The sequence below is a fragment of the Clinocottus analis genome, unplaced genomic scaffold (genome assembly GCF_023055335.1).
Source record: "Clinocottus analis isolate CAN_PGR_092001 unplaced genomic scaffold, fCliAna1.0.p SCAF_16, whole genome shotgun sequence".
Classification (NCBI taxonomy): Eukaryota; Metazoa; Chordata; class Actinopteri; order Perciformes; family Cottidae; genus Clinocottus; species Clinocottus analis.
Window position 1 is genome coordinate 4,595,519 of NW_027175887.1, and position 17,904 is coordinate 4,613,422.

General features: G+C 47.4%; 3 protein-coding genes across 5 annotated transcripts in view; 1 reads left to right on the top strand and 2 right to left on the bottom strand.

Moving 5' to 3' along the window:
• The window catches only part of tnrc18 (trinucleotide repeat containing 18), a 42,578-nt gene extending 41,990 nt beyond the window's left edge, over window positions 1-588 (bottom strand). For 2 of the 3 annotated variants that reach the window (XM_068579600.1, XM_068579596.1), the window contains exon 1: window positions 429-588. The gene's annotated coding sequence lies outside the window, so the exon portion shown is untranslated. Of the gene's footprint in view, window positions 1-323; window positions 387-428 lie in introns of those variants that run through there. The other variant, XM_068579598.1, reaches the window with a different exon arrangement.
• Window positions 589-2,387: 1,799 nt separating this feature from the next.
• On the top strand, window positions 2,388-5,271 carry LOC137786916 (piggyBac transposable element-derived protein 4-like). The gene has a single exon (XM_068579058.1). It carries the CDS (start codon window positions 3,252-3,254, stop codon window positions 5,016-5,018), a length of 1,767 nt encoding a protein of 588 aa, XP_068435159.1. The 5' UTR covers window positions 2,388-3,251; the 3' UTR covers window positions 5,019-5,271.
• Window positions 5,272-10,432: 5,161 nt separating this feature from the next.
• Window positions 10,433-14,835, bottom strand: actb2 (actin, beta 2). The gene is made up of 6 exons (XM_068578235.1): window positions 14,681-14,835; window positions 13,080-13,209; window positions 12,498-12,737; window positions 11,643-12,081; window positions 11,351-11,532; window positions 10,433-11,243 (listed from the first exon to the last, which is right to left on the bottom strand). Exons 2-6 carry the CDS (start codon window positions 13,200-13,202, stop codon window positions 11,100-11,102), a joined length of 1,128 nt encoding a protein of 375 aa, XP_068434336.1. The 5' UTR covers window positions 13,203-13,209; window positions 14,681-14,835; the 3' UTR covers window positions 10,433-11,099.
• Window positions 14,836-17,904: the final 3,069 nt, after the last annotated feature.

A 17,904-nucleotide genomic window follows, 5' to 3' on the forward strand; every position in this document is an offset into this window, starting at 1 on the left:
GTCACAGCAAAGCTGCTTCTTCTTTTTAATCGACAGAGAAACACAGCAGACGGACACAAACGTCGCCTCTAAGCCCTCTGAAAGGCACACGGGAGGGAAGAGTCGTCCTCCGCCGTTGTCATCCATGCGGCACGGCGGCGCAGCGGCTCTGCGTTTCAGCCACGTTTCAAACTTTTCACGGTTCCTTTGAACGACACGCAAAACTTTCTCGGCGGAAACGTCTCGAAAGCGGCGCTTTCACACCGGCGACCGCCGCGGAGGGGAAGAAAAAGAGAAAAATGTCGTATGCAAAAAAAAACAACCTCCGCGCCCTTTTCGCTCACATTTACGGTCCAAACTGTTTTAAAACGCCGAGAACTCAGGACACTTCAGCTGGAGGGACGAAAAACAAGCAAGAGAAGAAAAAAAACTGAATGCCAAACGCTTACTTGAATGTGAAAAATCCGTGGAGAGGAGGTAAAAAAAAAAAAAAAAACGTTTCTCAAAATCCGTCCAGGTTGCTGGGAGAACTGGAGTAGTCCATTACAGGCTCGTCCGAAGGTAAACTGGGGGATAACTTGGGGGGGAGCGCGAGCCCCTGACGCGTCCGTAAACTCCTCAGCAATGAAACACAGCATTGTTTTTGCACGCCCCGCCCATCCCTTTCCTACCACCCAACCCCGGACCAGCCCAGTACGTGGTGCGAAGCGTCTGCCGGATTGGCTGTGCCAGGTGTCAATCAAAGCCTCGGCGTAAAAAATAAAAAAAAAAACACTGAAAAAAACACGCTGGCCGCTCGCCAGCAGTATAAAACCAATTATGGAGCAAGGAGGTTGAGCCGTTTCAAGGTCCCCTCTCCCTTCAAGACTGAGTGATCAAAACAAGCAGTGGGCTTCTTTTTCTTCTTCTTCCATTTTGCTAGAGGTGGGGGCCAGTTTCAAGCCCCCTCCACCCCCACCCGCCACCCCCCCCCTCACCCATTTCACGCTAATTATAATAGACGCTCAAAGATTGGGAAACTGAAAGTACGCATTGTTACCCTAAAACCTGAACAATATTGTAATTTTAATGTAGTGCCAGACCCAGTTTACACTTCAGCTCACTCGGAAGCAGCTGATCATTTTCCAATAGTCGGTGTGTTACTTTCCCATTATGCTCTCAAAAGGAAAGAAATGCAAACACTTGAGGTGACAGTCTCACCGTTTCTTAAGATCCCTCTTATATTGCACTATTCAATGTCATTTTGGGTGGCCACAATGTTGGGGCGTTGCTTTCCCCCATTGGCAGCCCCAAGACAACCCGAAACATGCCAGTAATTATGGATGTGTGGTTTAGGGGGCAGAGAGAAAAGTGAACGCGTTACAAGCCAATAACATAGAATAGCGCAGCAATTAGGCCTGTTGATGCATGCCCAAGACATCCATGGAGGCGAAGAAGTCTATACAGTGACATGTTTTATTTGCATCTACAAATGAATAACATGACATGCCGTTTGGGGCTCTGGATGCATCGTCTTTACTTTCATCAGACGTCATTAATTACGTGTTAAACGGGCTCACCGACGCGCTCTGGTGGGTCTGCGGGGCAAATTTAACAGGTCAAAAGCACCCCGGGTCTTTATCATGTCAGCCAGGAACGCGTTCAAAACTTATCATTGTTTTGTCATTCATGGTCACTGTATCTGTGATTCTCCACACCGTTTCTCACCCGGGAATAATGCCGGGCTTTCAGCGGGCCTATATGCAAATGCACATAGCAGTCTGTCGTTGAAGCAACGCTGAATGTCTCCCTGTGTGTAATCTGTGTATAGTCGAGGCGTAGCGGACACACACACACACACACACACACACACACACACACACACACACACACACACACACACACACACACACACACACTCACACACATTTGCATTAGAAGAGGAGGGAGAAAAACAAGTGTTGCGCACTCATTTAATGCTATAATACTAAATGCAGGATTGGGGTGGTGGTGGTTGAACTATAAAAGTTGTCACTCTCCACCCATCCGCGTGCACGCTACTGCCTTGCTCCTACGGGATTGTATCATCAATAATTTTCTCTGAGGTGAACCACTCCACGTTACATAGTTGCAGAAATGTTGATAAAAAAAAGTCGGAGGCGGTTTCAAGCTGCCCATGCCCCGCCCCCTCCCTCCTGTACACTCGTCCAGCCACGCCCCCTTTGCGGGTGGACTTGGTTTCAAGGCGCCCCCTCCCTTCAGGGGAGAGAAGCGCTGCAGCGGACACCAAGAGAGAGAGGGAGAGAGAAAGAGAGAGAGAGAGAGAGAGAGAGAGAGAGAGAGAGAGAGAGAGAGAGACGGCGGAGGCGCGGGCGGACGCTTGCTGGCGGCGGCAGCGGCTACAGGACTGGGCTCCGCCGGTAAAAGTCGCGACGCCACCGGTGTTTTTTTCGTTGCAAATCCGCCTAACCACCGGGCTCCGCGCGCGCACGGCGTCCCGGGCCCCCACCTGTCGGCTCGCAGCGCCCGTCGCCTCTGACGGGACCCGGGGAGGGAGAGACCGGGCGGAGATCAGAGCGATGTCCCGTCCTGAGCCGTCCGAGGGGACCAAGCCGGCCCTTTGTTCTCCAAATCGCTCCGACTGGGGATTCAGACAATGCCTCTAGATTAGGCCCCCATTGTTGCTGCCTCCTCACCGGCAGGAGGAGGAGGAGGCTTCTGCTTCTCCTGTTGGTTTCTCCTCGTTAAGTGCCGCAGCGGTCGTGGGGGTTTATCTCCGCTTCGAGGTGGGTTTGGCTGTTCTTCGGGTTGTGTAAACTCACACAGTTGTGTTTTCACAACGTCGTCATCATTCCTTTAACTCAAATGTAACCATCCTCTTGTGTTAGGGGCCGTTTTTAGGTTTTAAATGCATAAAAGAACCACATAAAATATGTGTATTGCATCAAGGCTTTTTGACAGTGTCAGAAACCTCTATTCAACAAAATAAAACTAAATTATAAAATACACTGGTTGAAATTGTGACCTTTGTGTTGTTAGTGTCGGTTTCGACCCAGTACTAAACATAAGATTATAAAGCAATAATTACAGCCAAAAGTGAAATCATAAGTGCCAACACACTGACAGCCAGCTCCTCTCCCACCATGTGAGCTTTAGGGGATTGTCGTTGTGCCTTGTTTTCCAGTGTACCTGCACAAAAACAAAACAAACAAAGACGCGCACGTCCAGACATTTGAAGTCACTTAGAGTTGGTGACTTCCAGATTGCACATCTTCATTTTGCAGCATGCAAAAATGACAAGAAGATTTTCAGAGACACAAGGTCTGGATCATATTTTTGGGGGAAATGAGGACGAGGACATGGAGCAGCAGAGCGATACGGATGAGCAGGTTTCTGAGGAGGAAGACAATGTGGAGCATCATCCAGAAGACACCGACATGTCTGATGAGGAGGGCACCGCTGGGGAAGCCGCTCCCGCTGAAAGATTCAAGTCCAAAAATGGTAAGATCTGTTGGAGCTCAGTTCCTCATGTCGTACAGGACAGGGCAGCTGCTGCAAATGTCATCAAAATGACCCCTGGAATCACAAGGTTTGCTGTGACCAGAGTCAGTGACATCCGGACATGTTTTGAGCTATTCATGCCATCGTCGCTAAAAAGAGTCATCATTGCTATGACAAACCTTGAAGGGAAAAAGGTCTATGGCGACAAGTGGAAAGACATTGACGAGGTATACCTGGATGCTTACTTAGGTGTTCTCCTTATTTCTGGAGTGTACAGATCCTGCAATGAGGCCACTGACAGTCTCTGGGACGCATCGACAGGCAGAAATATTTTCCGGGCAACAATGTCACTTCAGACCTTTCAAATGATATCAAGAGTCCTCCGATTCGACAACAGAGATACCAGAGAAAGATCTGACAAGCTTGCCCCCATCAGGGATGTCTGGGAGAGATGGGTGCAGCTCCTTCCACTGATGTTCAACCCAGGGCCAGAGGTGACAGTGCATGAACGCCTTGTCCCTTTCTCAGGAAAATGCCCCTTCCGGCAATGCATACCCAGTGAGCCAGGGAAGGACGGCATAAAAATCTGGGCAGCCTGTGATGCAAAAACCAGCTACGCCTGGAATCTACAGATTTACACAGGCAAAGCTGCGAGTGGCATCCCAGAGAAAAACCAAGGAAAACGCGTGGTCCTCGATATGACGACTGGACTGGAGGGTCACAATATCACTTGTGACCATTTCTTTACCAGCTATGACCTTGGGCAAGAGCTTCTCAGGAGGAAACTTACCATGGTGGGCACGGTGAAGAAAAATAAACCCGAGCTGCCTGCTGAAATCTTACAGGAGAAGGACAGGGCTCCACTTTCCTCAAAGTTTGCTTTCACAGACACCACCACTGTGGTCTCATATTGTCCAAAAAAAACCCGGAACGTGATCCTTATGTCGACTCTTCACAAAGATGCAGCCGTGTCACCAGGAAGTGACAAAAAGCCCACAATGATCCTCGACTATTACAAAAACAAAGGAGGAGTGGACAACCTGGACAAGCTGACTGCCACCTACACATGCCAGCAGACGAGCAGGAGATGGCCAATGGTTGTGTTTTACAACATCCTCGATGTGTCTGCATGTAATGCATTTGTGTTGTGGACCCACATCCACCAAGGCTGGAACGCAACCAAAAAAAGCAAGCGGAGGATGTTTCTTGAGGAGCTGGGGAATTCCCTTGTCAAGCCACACATCGAGCGAAGGGGGCGGGTGCCCCACGACCCAGACGCTGCATCCTTGGTCAGACAGCTGCAGAGCTCACCTTGCGCTCCGTCCACGCCATCAGCAACACAAAGAGCATCGGCGCCCGCATCCTCCTCTGCCAGCCGTGCCTCAACGCCAACCAGAACCGACCCAACGCGACTCAGGCCACCGGATTCTAAAAGAAAGAGGTGTCAGGTCTGCCCGAGCAGTAAGGACCGAAAGACAAACTTCTTGTGCTTCAACTGCAAGAAATATCTCTGCAAAGAACACACTAAAAGTGTCACTTTTTGCCACACATGCATCTAAAAAACACACACACACACAACACACACACACACACACATGCAAGTTCTTGCACACAGAGACTTTTACTCTGATTTCATTATTAGTTTTGGAACTAGTAATTGATTTCTGATTGTTTGATTTGTTCGATTGGTTGTTGTTTGTTTGACCATTCAAATCCACATTTGGTGTTCTGCTTTTCATTTTGTGTTGGTATTAAAGTTTGACCCCTTAATGAAAAAAAATGCTTTTTAGCCTTTTTCTTGAAGTAAATATACATGGGTTGAAATTGACCTGCAGCACCATAGATGTTTCGATAGTAAATAATAAATAATATTAAACACATTTATTTAGGATATGTGTTGTAATACCCCTCAGTAACAGTCAGGTAACACAACAACCTTTTATTTATTCATATGATTCTCTTGAGGTTTATTTTACCATTTATTTTATTGAAATCGATGTTTATGCTGACAAAGAAAAGGCCCAGAGACCCCCACCAAAAATATTAAAACCAATATTTCCATGCATAAGGAAGCCTAACGAGGTAACCAAGAGATGAGAAACACATTGGATGATAGATAATTGTTCTTAGTGTATTTTAAAGCTGATTTAAGACATGAATCAAAACTGACCTGTTACCACAAGAGATGCTAACAGAAAGCTAACACAAGAGATGCTAACAGAAAGCTAACACAAGAGAAAGGTTAAGGATATTATCTTAATGTAATTTTTTATTTTTATTACGGCCATGTGACTGTCCTTAATTATTATTGTGCAACGTGGTGCTGGAATTAATATAATTTGTTTAACCCAAATAATCCAATAAAAACATATTGATAATTCTTTATTGCACTCCCTGCAGCAGCTATCTAAGTAGGCACTGTGTGGTTTATAACCTCCCTCGTTTGACGGTGATAACGGATCTGTGTGTTTGGGTTCGGCTCTCTGTTACTGCAGATCAGATGGGATTGTTTGGTAGATTATATATTTTTACAGCTGCAATGGAAAAGTACCAACAGCCGTGATTTACGGCACGAAACCCCGCTGAGTCAACGCAATACCTCAGACGATTTGTCATGCCGCGAGAGAGCATTGTTGCTCTGCCGACCAGAGATTACAGAACGGGAACATGTGTTATCCCAGAGCCGTGTTCGCGGCTCACTGTGTGCGTCTCTCTTCCTCTGGTTGTTTATCGTGGTCTGAACACCAGATCGCACGTAGCATCCAGCCCCAAACATCATCGTTGGAGGGGGGGGGGGGTCATCCAGTCCTGTCAGCTGAAGGATCAGGTATACATGATTTAATTCAAGGGGCCAGACCATCTGATTTGTCTCCAGGCGTGTGGCTGCATTAACCCACAGGGGACCGAAGCACACAGACAGCATTGATTTATTCAGCTGTGGGCTCAGTCCCTCTCTCTCTCTCTCACAGCAATACATAAATAAATAAACAGGGAGATGTCCCCCTGCATAAGCATCCACCCGTCAGCACCATGCACTTCAGTTTTCACATCTGGAGGGGGGGTGAAGGGGGATGGGCTGACAAAGCCTGGATTCCCGATCAATTCCAAGTTAAACATATTTCATACAATATTCCTTGACATCACCACACACACGCCGACCCCCACTTCAAGCACACACACCGACACACACATGCATCTCTCATGGGGTACCTGCCAATCATCAGACGGTGGGCCTTGCAGGGTTTTATAGTGAGCTGGGGGCGGGGGGCTATGCTGAGGGACCAACAGCAGAATCTGGCAGTCACTCATCTGAATGTGTAGCGGTAGTCGTATGACATGGGTGTGTACAAAGGAAATCTGTGGTTCACACATTTGTCTTCACAAATATGACTCATTTCCATGACTTTGCAATCGGATGATGGCAGTTACGATGGCAGTAACATGCATGCGATTGGACGCATGCATGTTTATGGTCATGTATACCCAGACATGGCATATATGGCAGTTTTTTATTCCAGCAAGACTGAGGCACCACACGTTCGTCGAGCTTGTTATAACACACACAAAATAGATACACATTGGCCTACATTTCTTTCTGCATCCAACCAAGTTCGAGACCTGTGGTTAGGAATCCCATAAAACATCTTACTATGCCTAATTGATGCACGCTGTCCCAGTCAACACATCATTAACACACAGCCAGAAGCCTGCCGTTTGAATCCTATTTGAATGCAATCAGAAACAAACACTCTTTTCTATCTGGAGAGCGGGTACCAAGACGAGGACACGCACAGGAGTCAAAGCAAAGTGATTCCCATCTGCTGCTTCAACCCAGGCTGGGGGATGGAGGGGCGGGGGTTGTCGACATGCAGGGTGCTGGAGCGGTGCTGGGTGTGTATTTTTGGTGCCTGAGTCGTGCGGTTAGAGCTCTGAGGAATCGTTGGGGTTTTTTATTCTGGGGGGGAAAACCACCCATCCTCACCACAACCGTCAGGAAACACTGATGCAGGCAGACACATCTCCTGCTGAGTAAATATGTGGCAGTGATGCGTCAGGGCCGCTGATGCCTCATGAGAAAGAAATAATAGAAGAATGCCTGCAGGGGCCTCCACTCCTCTATTCAACCCGCTCCCTCTCTATTTTAGCTCTTTTAATATCTGCTTACAAGTCGGCTGCAAATCCGTTATTACCTATTCTGGATAATAGAAGGCTTCGGGGAGCCTTCACCCTCCACAATATGTCTGTGACGTGAAAAAATCACACAAAACAAAAGATTAAACAAAAGCCTTGTATCAGTCAGCAGCTCACTGACAGAAACAGTACACAAATACATCTGCTGTCAGACTCCATCCCTATCAGACTGCCACACTAAACGAAATGAAACGGTGGGATAGCTGCACAGGGGGCGGGGGTAGGAGGGGGCGGGGCGTTGCGTTGCCTTCAGTGAACACGTCACCCTCGCTGGAGTGCACATCACTCTGAGGCAATCAAGAACCAGCAGCTACTGTATTTCAATATGATCAATTATTCCTGCTGGCCTGCTTCTGTCAGCAGTAGTAGCCTTCTCTTCGCGTTTCACGCAGTTTCTCTGTCAGCGCAGCGGCCCCATCTGTTGGAGGAAGACGGGAACTGCGTGCGTGCGTGTTTGTGTGTGCGGGAGGAGAGGAGAATCAGTGACCCGACCGATGGATCCGCTGTAAAGCAACACAGCTGTAGTAAATGGAGGAACACAGCAAGCCTCATTTTCTGACAAATTGGTCCCCCTCTGTGCCGCGTCTGGAGCAAACACCTGCAGCGCGCACACCTGCACAGGCAGCGCGCCCAGCACACGTGCACGATAACCCCCGCCCCCAACACACATACACACACACGCGCGCGCGCGCGCGCGCATGCATGCATGCCAAGCTCTGCTTCCCTGCCAGTGAGTGTTCTGCTGGCGTGGCAATAAAAGGGAAGAGGGAAGCAGTCTCAGCAGAATCACAGGCAGGGGGGCTGCGGAGAGATGGAATACATTTCCAATACCAAACACACATCTTCAGTGTGCGCACGCGCGTGAGTGGGCGTGGGTGTGTGTGTGTGGGAGAGAGAGAGAGAGAGAGAGAGAGAGAGAGAGAGAGAGAGAGAGAGAGAGAGAGAGAGAGAGAGAGAGAGAAGCAGGCGGCCTGGATGTAATGCATGCATATATGAATTCGGATCAAACGCCTCTGCGTGCACGCGCACCGGCCATCTCATACATCAGCATGTGCCACCGCGCGCTCGGGACTACTGTATGAAAGTGGGACAGCGTGACGGATGGGTGCAGCGTGACTTTGCCGAATCTGTGGTGTCATGCACCGAAAAATATGATGCACAGCGCACGAGGGCGGGGCCGCGCCATCCATCTCAGCCTCTTTCCCCTCAGTAACATGCAAATGTTGCCCATCCGCTTGTTATCTGCGGACAGGGAATGGGCACGTGTCAGTAGTGGAGCTCGAGCTGGTTTTAAAACACACACGCACGGTTATTTTAACGGCATCATCTTCTCGTTCATCCATTCTTTCACTGCTGTACTGGACACACACACACGCACGCACGCACGCACGCACGCACGCACGCACGCACTCCTTTCTGTATTCATTGTCATTTCTGTTCATTACACCATCCCCAATACTACATTTCTTATCAATCCAATTTAACTTGATATCCAAAGAAGCAATTTCATAAAACCAAACAAAAACTCAGCTTGTGCTCAGCTGTAGCACAATGCAGAAGCTTTAATATGAGTTTATGTGTACGCTGCACAGTCACGCCTCTTTTGGAAACATAAAATGGAGCTCCACTGCCATCTGCCGTCTAAACTGCGCAACTGCAGTGAATTCACACTCAGGTCCTGAATACAGAGTTCAAGAATGTCATTCGGTGGTTCTCTGATGTGGTTTTGTTTTGCAGGGCCTGAGGCAGGTAACATAGGTGCTGTCACACTCTGCGTGATCACTGTAGTTTGATTGTCCTCTGGGAGCATTTTTCCACTTTGCCAACATCCGCAGTCGCTTTTCCATCAGAACGTTTCTGGCTCACAAACAATCTGCTGGTCCCACAAAGAGAGCATGATTGCAAATGATGTAATGAGGAGAGGCTTAAGGAGAGAGGGAAAGACTTAAGTGTGACAATAAGTGAGTGACTCTTTCCTTTTCACGAGTTTGACTGACTGAGTGAGTTGGGTGTGTCCTTGTGTCTATGTATTGTTATGCACCTTTAACCGAGTCACATTCCTTGTGCAACGTTCATGGCCAAGAAATGATTCTTTATTCATCACCTCACGCCCAGTGAGCTGAACACTGCAGCGAAGAGGACAACATGAAGCCGTGAAGCAGCAGCCACATCCCATTTCATGTATTTATCTCTGCTGCCTGCATTTCATTCATGTTCCCTTCGTAGTTACTGAAAGGACTGTGAGGTGCAGTTCTGTATTTGTATTTTTTCTGTCTGACAAAAGCAGTTGCAGACATGTGAACATGAGTGAATCATGATTTTTAGTTTCCCTCGAGAGACGTGTCCTTTTAACCGATCTTTCACCGGGAACTCAACGGTCTCTGGAAAACTGGAGGCTATGTGGGCAATGAACCCAAGTCACTGCCTGGAGCGAGGTCAGTCTACATTGTATCATTTAGTGGAAGAAAATGAATCTTAAACAGTGGTTCACACCTTGGTCAATATAGACATAACCCTTGCAAAAGGACTTTCAGTTAATTATCCTTTAAAACTCAGTATTGAGACTCATATAGTAGCGGTTTAGAGGCTTACATGGACATTTGTATTGAGACCTCGACTAGATGCTAGCAGTGAAAATATCACTTCAATGAGCTGGATCTTTACAACATAACCTCTTTCAGCATGTAGTCATGTGAAGGAAAGATATACTACGAGTTTCATTATGTGCAAAAACCTTTCACAGGCTAACAATCTGAAGTACATGGAAGACAAGAGTCAGACGTCATGTCGGAACACATGTGCACTTTATTGGGATCGTTTAGTCAGTGTACAGGTTGGCCCCACCGGTCTGGCACCCCATGTTACCCCATCACTTCGAGACCCCTAGCCCCACCACCCCGGGGATGACACCTCCAACAGGGGGAAGAAGAGGTCACGATTGGGTTTTGCATAACAAAAACAAAAAAAAATTAACAGGACCAAGATATTTTTAAGGCTGAAAGTACAAAAAACCCAGACATAATTTACATACAAGCGATACTACAACCATGTTTAAGTATGCGCCAACCACTGGGCAGCCTTCACAGAGGCGAATACGTGTCTGAACAATGCAGTTAACATTTGGAATCATGTGTCTGAACAATGCAGTTAACAAACATTTGGAATGACTCAAAAGAAAACAAAATGTACATTTTTTAAGTCCCCAGATGCAACTGCAGAACCCTGGGGTGCTTTTTTTTTAACCTAGCCAAAAACATTACGGTCTCCTTCATATCGTTCCAGTTTAAAATCCTGAGTCAAGCGCCAAAAATAACTGAAGCCATGCCAATGAGTTGGTCATCTAGGCTCTGCGCCTGAGTGTGTATGAGAAATGTGTGGTGTGTGGTTGTTTTGCACAGAGCTGAAGTTGTTGGGCGTTTGGTTGGGGAGGGGGAGGAGGAACAGTCTGTTTAGAAGCATTTGCGGTGGACGATGGAGGGGCCGGACTCATCGTACTCCTGCTTGCTGATCCACATCTGCTGGAAGGTGGACAGAGAGGCCAGGATGGAGCCTCCGATCCAGACAGAGTATTTACGCTCTGGTGGGGCAATGATCTGCAGGAAGAGAAGAAAAGTGTGAGGATACCAAAGCATTGGTCTGCAGCATCAGACATGCCATCAACAAAGAATCAGTCTGCCAGCTCTGTAGCACATCAGCTCACCTTGATCTTCATGGTGGATGGGGCCAGGGCTGTGATCTCCTTCTGCATCCTGTCGGCGATGCCAGGGTACATGGTGGTACCTCCAGACAGCACGGTGTTGGCGTACAGGTCCTTACGGATGTCGACGTCGCACTTCATGATGCTGTTGTAAGTGGTCTCGTGGATTCCGCAGGACTCCATTCCTGTGAGCAGATACACACATGTTAGCAGGTTTAAATGCAGGGCAACAATAAGGGTTACACATTGTGTTTTTTGCATCAAGTGCAGGTTAGGCTCAAGCTGAGAAACATACCGAGGAAGGAAGGCTGGAAGAGGGCCTCTGGGCAACGGAACCTCTCATTGCCGATGGTGATGACCTGTCCGTCGGGCAGCTCGTAGCTCTTCTCCAGGGAGGAAGAGGAGGCAGCGGTGCCCATCTCCTGCTCGAAGTCCAGGGCGACATAGCACAGCTTCTCCTTGATGTCACGCACGATTTCCCTCTCAGCAGTGGTGGTGAAGGAGTAACCACGCTCCGTCAGGATCTTCATGAGGTAGTCTGTGAGGTCGCGGCCAGCCAAGTCCAGACGCAGGATGGCGTGGGGCAGGGCATAGCCCTCATAGATGGGCACTGTGTGGGTCACACCATCACCGGAATCCATGACGATACCAGTGGTACGACCAGAGGCGTACAGGGACAGTACAGCCTGGATGGCAACGTACATGGCGGGGGTGTTGAAGGTCTCGAACATGATCTGCAAGGGAGAAGAAAACACGTTAGTATTTACAAATCACAGCTGAAATATTTTCTTCTGTGGCCACTGCACTCACTACATGCATTAGTGTGGGGCTAAGATTGAAGTTAGTAGAGAAACACAAAGTGCAGAAAGTAAACATTCCTTCACACTTGTGCATGTCAGAGTCTATTGGTGCCGATCTACTGACTCAGCTAAACATAGCCACAAGTGCAGAAAAGGCACACAGTCAAGAGAGACCTGTTGATGATAGATCATCGTATAGGAGAGAAGTCCTGGAGGAGAGGGGCGGAAGGAGCAAGTGAGAATGGAATGGAGGGGAAACCAAAGAGGAAATGAGGCTACTAGTTTGTAACAGTGAACACATTAACATATTATTTTGGCTAATCAAGATGTGCACAAGTAAGGGTTTGTACCTGGGTCATCTTCTCCCTGTTGGCTTTGGGGTTCAGGGGGGCCTCTGTGAGCAGGACTGGGTGCTCCTCAGGTGCAACTCTCAGCTCGTTGTAGAAGGTGTGATGCCAGATCTTCTCCATGTCATCCCAGTTGGTCACAATACCGTGCTCAATGGGGTACTTCAGAGTCAGGATACCTCTCTTGCTCTGGGCTTCATCACCAACGTAGCTGTCCTTCTGGCCCATACCCACCATCACTCCCTGAAAAAGAGATCATACAGTTTGTCAAATATGCATAATTGTCGGGGCCTTCCGCCAGACAAACTACTTTACTTCATTTACTATGAACCAATAATTATAGCACATAGCGTTCTACTGGATTAGTGATTATTATATTTATATTATTTAAAGATTGCCTAGCTGAATCTCAATTGAGTTCATAGCATTGTAGAAAAACTGAAGCCACTTTAAACTGGCATAAAATAAATTATAAAACTGGAATTTCTTATAATGCATTCTTAAAATAAATTTACACAAGTGTATTCAAATCAATAATTAGTCTAGTAATAAGGCTTTATTTCCGGTTGGACGTCAATCCCTCACCTGATGTCTGGGGCGACCCACGATGGAGGGAAAGACAGCACGAGGGGCGTCGTCTCCAGCGAATCCGGCTTTGCACATACCGGATCCGTTGTCAACAACCAGTGCGGCGATTTCATCTTCCATGGCTGAACTGTTGAGGGGGAGAGAAGAAAAGAAAATGCCGTTAAAAAAGACAAGTCTCACGCACGCCTACCAACAACCACCAACACTTTAAACTCCCAACTTCCTGTTGGCAAATAGCGACAGTTCACGAGATTGGCCGCTGGGTGGAGCTCGCGCCCCACATTCCGACCGAGCCAGACAAAAGGAAGTGGCGCTGCATTCTGTTACCATATAAGGACATGGTTCGGTTTTGAGCAGCTTTGCAGCGACCGGCGCCATGGCGCGCGGCCAGAGAGACAGCATAGAAAAAAAGAACGTTCGACATTACCAGACCCGCGCGACCACTCCCCACCCGGGCTCACCCGTCAACTTCCTCCGCTCCACTGTTGCTGAATTATAACCGTTTTTAAACATCCACCAGAAATCCTGGCTTCAATATGACTGCGTCACTCAACCGCCCTACTAGTTTGAAACGGCCCATCGTGACACGACTGGGTACGTTACTATCAATTCCGCATTTTAATTAAAAGCCCCATATCAACCCCGAAGCACTAGCAATAAAAATGCGAACAATAATTCCTTGCATAATTAACTCATACGTTGACTCATGAATGGGTCACAAGTCCTCGACTGATGCTCATTTCCAGAAAGCCACGCCTTTTCATAGGGTGGATGATTAGTCATTCGCAATTGCCCCTTTTTTCATGTGCAAGTTGGCCAGACCCGAAATCATTTAGAACCTTAACAGTTATTCAATTAAGCCACTAATTTATGCATTTTGCAGGCCTACAATTTTTTTTAAATTTTCTTTCCCAATTTAGAGTGATACTAAGAAATATAAATCACTATGATAGTGAAATCTAAACACGCCCAAGGAGGTAGACGTGAGTGACTTAATAAAAAATTAAATCATCTCGATGAAACAAAGTGCCACAGTAGCCGGTCTGAAGGGCGGCGCTAGCATGGCTCAGCTAATGTGCTAAAGTAGGTCACACCCCGCCGCATCGGGCGCACAAAGGGACCAGAATCCAGACGACCTCGACTCAGAAGCCTCCCAGAGTACCCTGTTAGAAGGGGGAGGGGGTGGACACACGAGCCGACACAGGAATATTGCACAAATGTTGCTTAACTACGATGAAAAACGCAGCCAAAGGACCGTTATCTTTTGAGTAACGGTTTCCGTTAATCAACTGCAGCAGAAAGCACCTGTGAGTCGCATTAGCTCAAGTCTAACGGTCTCCGGGAAATACCAATGCGCACTTTAACGCAACAAAAAAAGCAGTAACTATCGTGATTGCTTTCTGAAAAGCAAGGTGAAATCATCAGTACGTTGGAGTTTGACGGGACAAAGAGCCTCGTGGTCCGTCAGCTTTCGCATTTAAGAAGACACAATTCACAATTACATTTTTTGTTTTTTAAACACGCAAATCCACTCACTGTTTACACAAAACGCCAGTCTTAAATTAGAAATGTGATAGTAATAGTTTTTGTCTCCTTACCTTTTTGGGTGGGGGGGCTTTTCGCTTTAAGGGAACCGGTTTCAGGCAAATGATATCCCGCACAAGCTGCGTGTGACGGCGCTCAGAGTGAATCCGCTAGCTGTGGGCACACGTACTTTATACTGCGTCAGTTGCCCGGCTCTCTCCATAAAAGGTAAACTTTCGGAATGGCGCCCTCTGATTGGTCCAGCGTCATGCACTGGGGCACGTCGCGTGCACACTGTGGTGCACTGGGCGCTCGCGATTTGAGAGAGCGAGAGAGAGAGACAGGGAGAGAGAAAGAGAGAGGGAGGCGATATTAGCGAAGGATTGGAGAAAATAAAAGGGAAGGGATTGATGCTGTGCGGCCTAGTAAAGCTAATCTCTTGATAAACAGTTTTATATAGAAGTTAAACTACGGGTATACACTTTTATCAGACGGACAATGTCGTCCCTGCACCTGCTCTCAGCCGTTGGCCGCATAGAGCCCAGTTATTATGGGATAACGGTAAAAGCTCCGCAACAGCAGCGACTCCTCCCTGCGAAGGCTGCAAAGGCCCGAGACCTTTACCCAAAAGACTGCCCTCGTTCTTACTTATTTTTTTCTCAGATTAACATGACAACATTTGGTCATTCGAGACGATAAAGAGGGGGGGGGGATGCTGATGTTTCTGTCCACTTTCAAAAACAGCTGTGAGCTTAGTGGAAGTCACAGCATCACCAGGTCAAACACACACATAACACACAGGAGCATGGCGTTGGAGCTGATCTGTCCCCACTCACGCAGGCCACTCAACTTGGTTGCTAATGTTCATTTATTGATCCAGTGTGTGTGCTCCGTGGCCACATGGCCGTGGGCTCTTCCTCTTCTTCCAGCAACTGCTTGCTGGCTAGCAGTGAGGTCCAGCAGTGGGACAAAAGGTGGTCTGGCTTTCTCAGACTCCAACGCTGCTTGTAGTGTGCTGGATGCAGGAGTTACACATATAGGTTTATTGTAGTGTAATATAGTACCCTTTTTACTTGTTCTTATTCATCTCTATCAAATAAAACACAGACACACACACCCTGGCACGAGGTCCACTTCCTGGACCTCTGCATTGCTGTAAGGGTGGGCTTTAAAAATATATATTGCTGCCTTTCACCCTCTGCCTTATTCACATCATGACTAATGAGGCCCATGTGACACAATCTCAGACTTTTTTTGAAGGCTAGCCACAGGCCTGTAGGCTAGTAAAATTTCCATTCCTGAGTCACTGCCAGATTAAGTCTCCACACACCATCCGACCATTTTTCTTATCATACATTCTGACGCCCCATTTTTAAGCACTTTCCCTTTTTTTCAGTGTGTGTCTCCCTCCTCTCTCTCTCTCTCTCTCTCTCTCTCTCTCTCTCTCTCTCTCTCTCTCTCTCTCTCTTTCTCTCTCTCTCCTCTGTCCTTCTCCCAACTATCTTTTCCTCAATACATAAATACATAACATCTGGCACACAGTTTTCTTCATTTGGTGCTTCTCCACCCACGAGTGCACACGTTTGCCATTTAACACTATGACAGTGGCTGCTAAGACATGCAGCCACTTCTCCTCTTCCTCCTTTACCACTTCCCTTTCCCCTCTCTCGGTTGCAGCAACGCCTGAGCTGTTTGTTGTTCACGTCTTCTCTACCTTGTCCCCATTCGTGTTGTTAATTTGGCTTTAAATGGACATTATTGTCGCCTTCACGTGCTTCGAACGATCCCTTTAAATCAACCACAGCTCAACACTTCCAATAGGCTGCAAAGATGAAGGTGGCTGTTGTAAAAAAAAATCTATTTGCGCTTTTCCAAAAATAATTATCATTTGGTGGTGATACACATTCAATAAAAGCGAACAATCAAGAGATAACCTGTCAATTCATCCACGCTGAGTCAGACTCTCTGGTGAGTCTTTTACAGATGTTTGAGGGTTTATAGAGGAAAGGAAGCCCGTTCAAGGTGATCAAAGGTCTACTGGGCTCGCTTATTGATTTACAGGCCTTGCATATTATCCTCAAAGCTTGTTCATCCCTGCGTGACCCATGTGATCCTGAATCGTGTTTCTTCATTAATATTTGTTTTACTGGCGATAAAGTTGCATTTCTGTGCTGAGGGAGGTTCCTCCTCCATATTGATGCTGTTTGCATAAACAGGGATTGACTAGGGAATACTTAACCTACAGGGAGTGCCTCTGGACTGTTTCGAGCTGACAGTGTTTGTGTGTGTGTGTGTGTGTGTGTGTGTGTGTGTGTGTGTGTGTGTGTGTGTGTGTGTGTGTGTGTGTGATATGTTTGCACATGCATGACTGAGTCCGTTCTGACCCAGCCTACAGGTGAAAAACATTTAATGCCATGACGCATTCTGACGTATTCTTCTTCTGAATAAAAATAAATGAAACTAGAGATCCCATTGTTTTTCTGTATTACAGTGTTAAATCAGCTGTCAGTCATCTGAGGTGAACAGCACACAGGATATGTGTTAGCTTATGTGTGTGTGTGTGTGTACAGCTTACTGGTAATAAAGGAGAGGTCTCTGGTTAAGTGGTGTCTTGTCAACACTCTTGGGTGGGAATTTCTACTATCTTAGCGCTTGGAATACCGTCCCGCGAAGACTCCTCTCATGTGTCATAACAGCCTGTGTGTGTGTGCGTGCGCGTGTGTGTGTATGTGTGTGTGTGTGTTTATGGCCGGTGAAATACTGTGAACCTGTATCTCGCTGCCAAGGTCCCGAATGCAATCGAGCCATCGTGAATTTTTTCTGAGGATCTCATACACGGACACTCAAGGTGTTGTGTATAGTGACTCTTACCACGAGTGCCGGTTGTCTAAATAGAACACTTATCAAAGTAAGTGACACTTTAACGAGAGCAACAAGTGGAAGCTCCGGGCTTAAACCTGTCATTAGGAGTCGGGGAGAGTTATGGGGCTCCTGTAAATGACATGTCATTTCACTGGAAAAGTCCTGTGCCCGAGGCGAAAACACCTCGTCTGTATGCTCCCCTGCAGAAAAATCACGTTGACCGAGCGGCCGCCAGCGGAAGCCATCGTGGGGCCATAGTCGGCTGGTACAAAGGTTTTTTCAGCCAGGTGCATTGTTTCGCCGTGGGCCTTTCAATGCTCGTTGTGACCTCTTGTCTGTTTTCTGTACTGGATGCAAGAGGCCGAGGCCTCGAACCAGGGGGTGTCAAACTATTTCAATAAATGGCTTCTTTCAATCTATCTGTGGCTGCCTCGTT

What these genes read in the sequence shown, in the direction of transcription:
- LOC137786916 (XM_068579058.1), top strand. Translation starts at nt 3,252, where the DNA reads ATGACAAGAAGATTTTCAGAGACACAAGGTCTGGATCATATTTTTGGG.
- actb2 (XM_068578235.1), bottom strand. Translation starts at nt 13,202, where the DNA reads ATGGAAGATGAAATCGCCGCACTGGTTGTTGACAACGGATCCGGTATG. An exon ending in TGGGTCGCCCCAGACATCAG is followed by an intron (nt 12,738 to 13,079) that starts GTGAGGGATTGA and finishes TCTCTTTTTCAG; the next exon opens with GGAGTGATGGTGGGTATGGG. An exon ending in ACAGGGAGAAGATGACCCAG is followed by an intron (nt 12,082 to 12,497) that starts GTACAAACCCTT and finishes TCTCCCTTGCAG; the next exon opens with ATCATGTTCGAGACCTTCAA.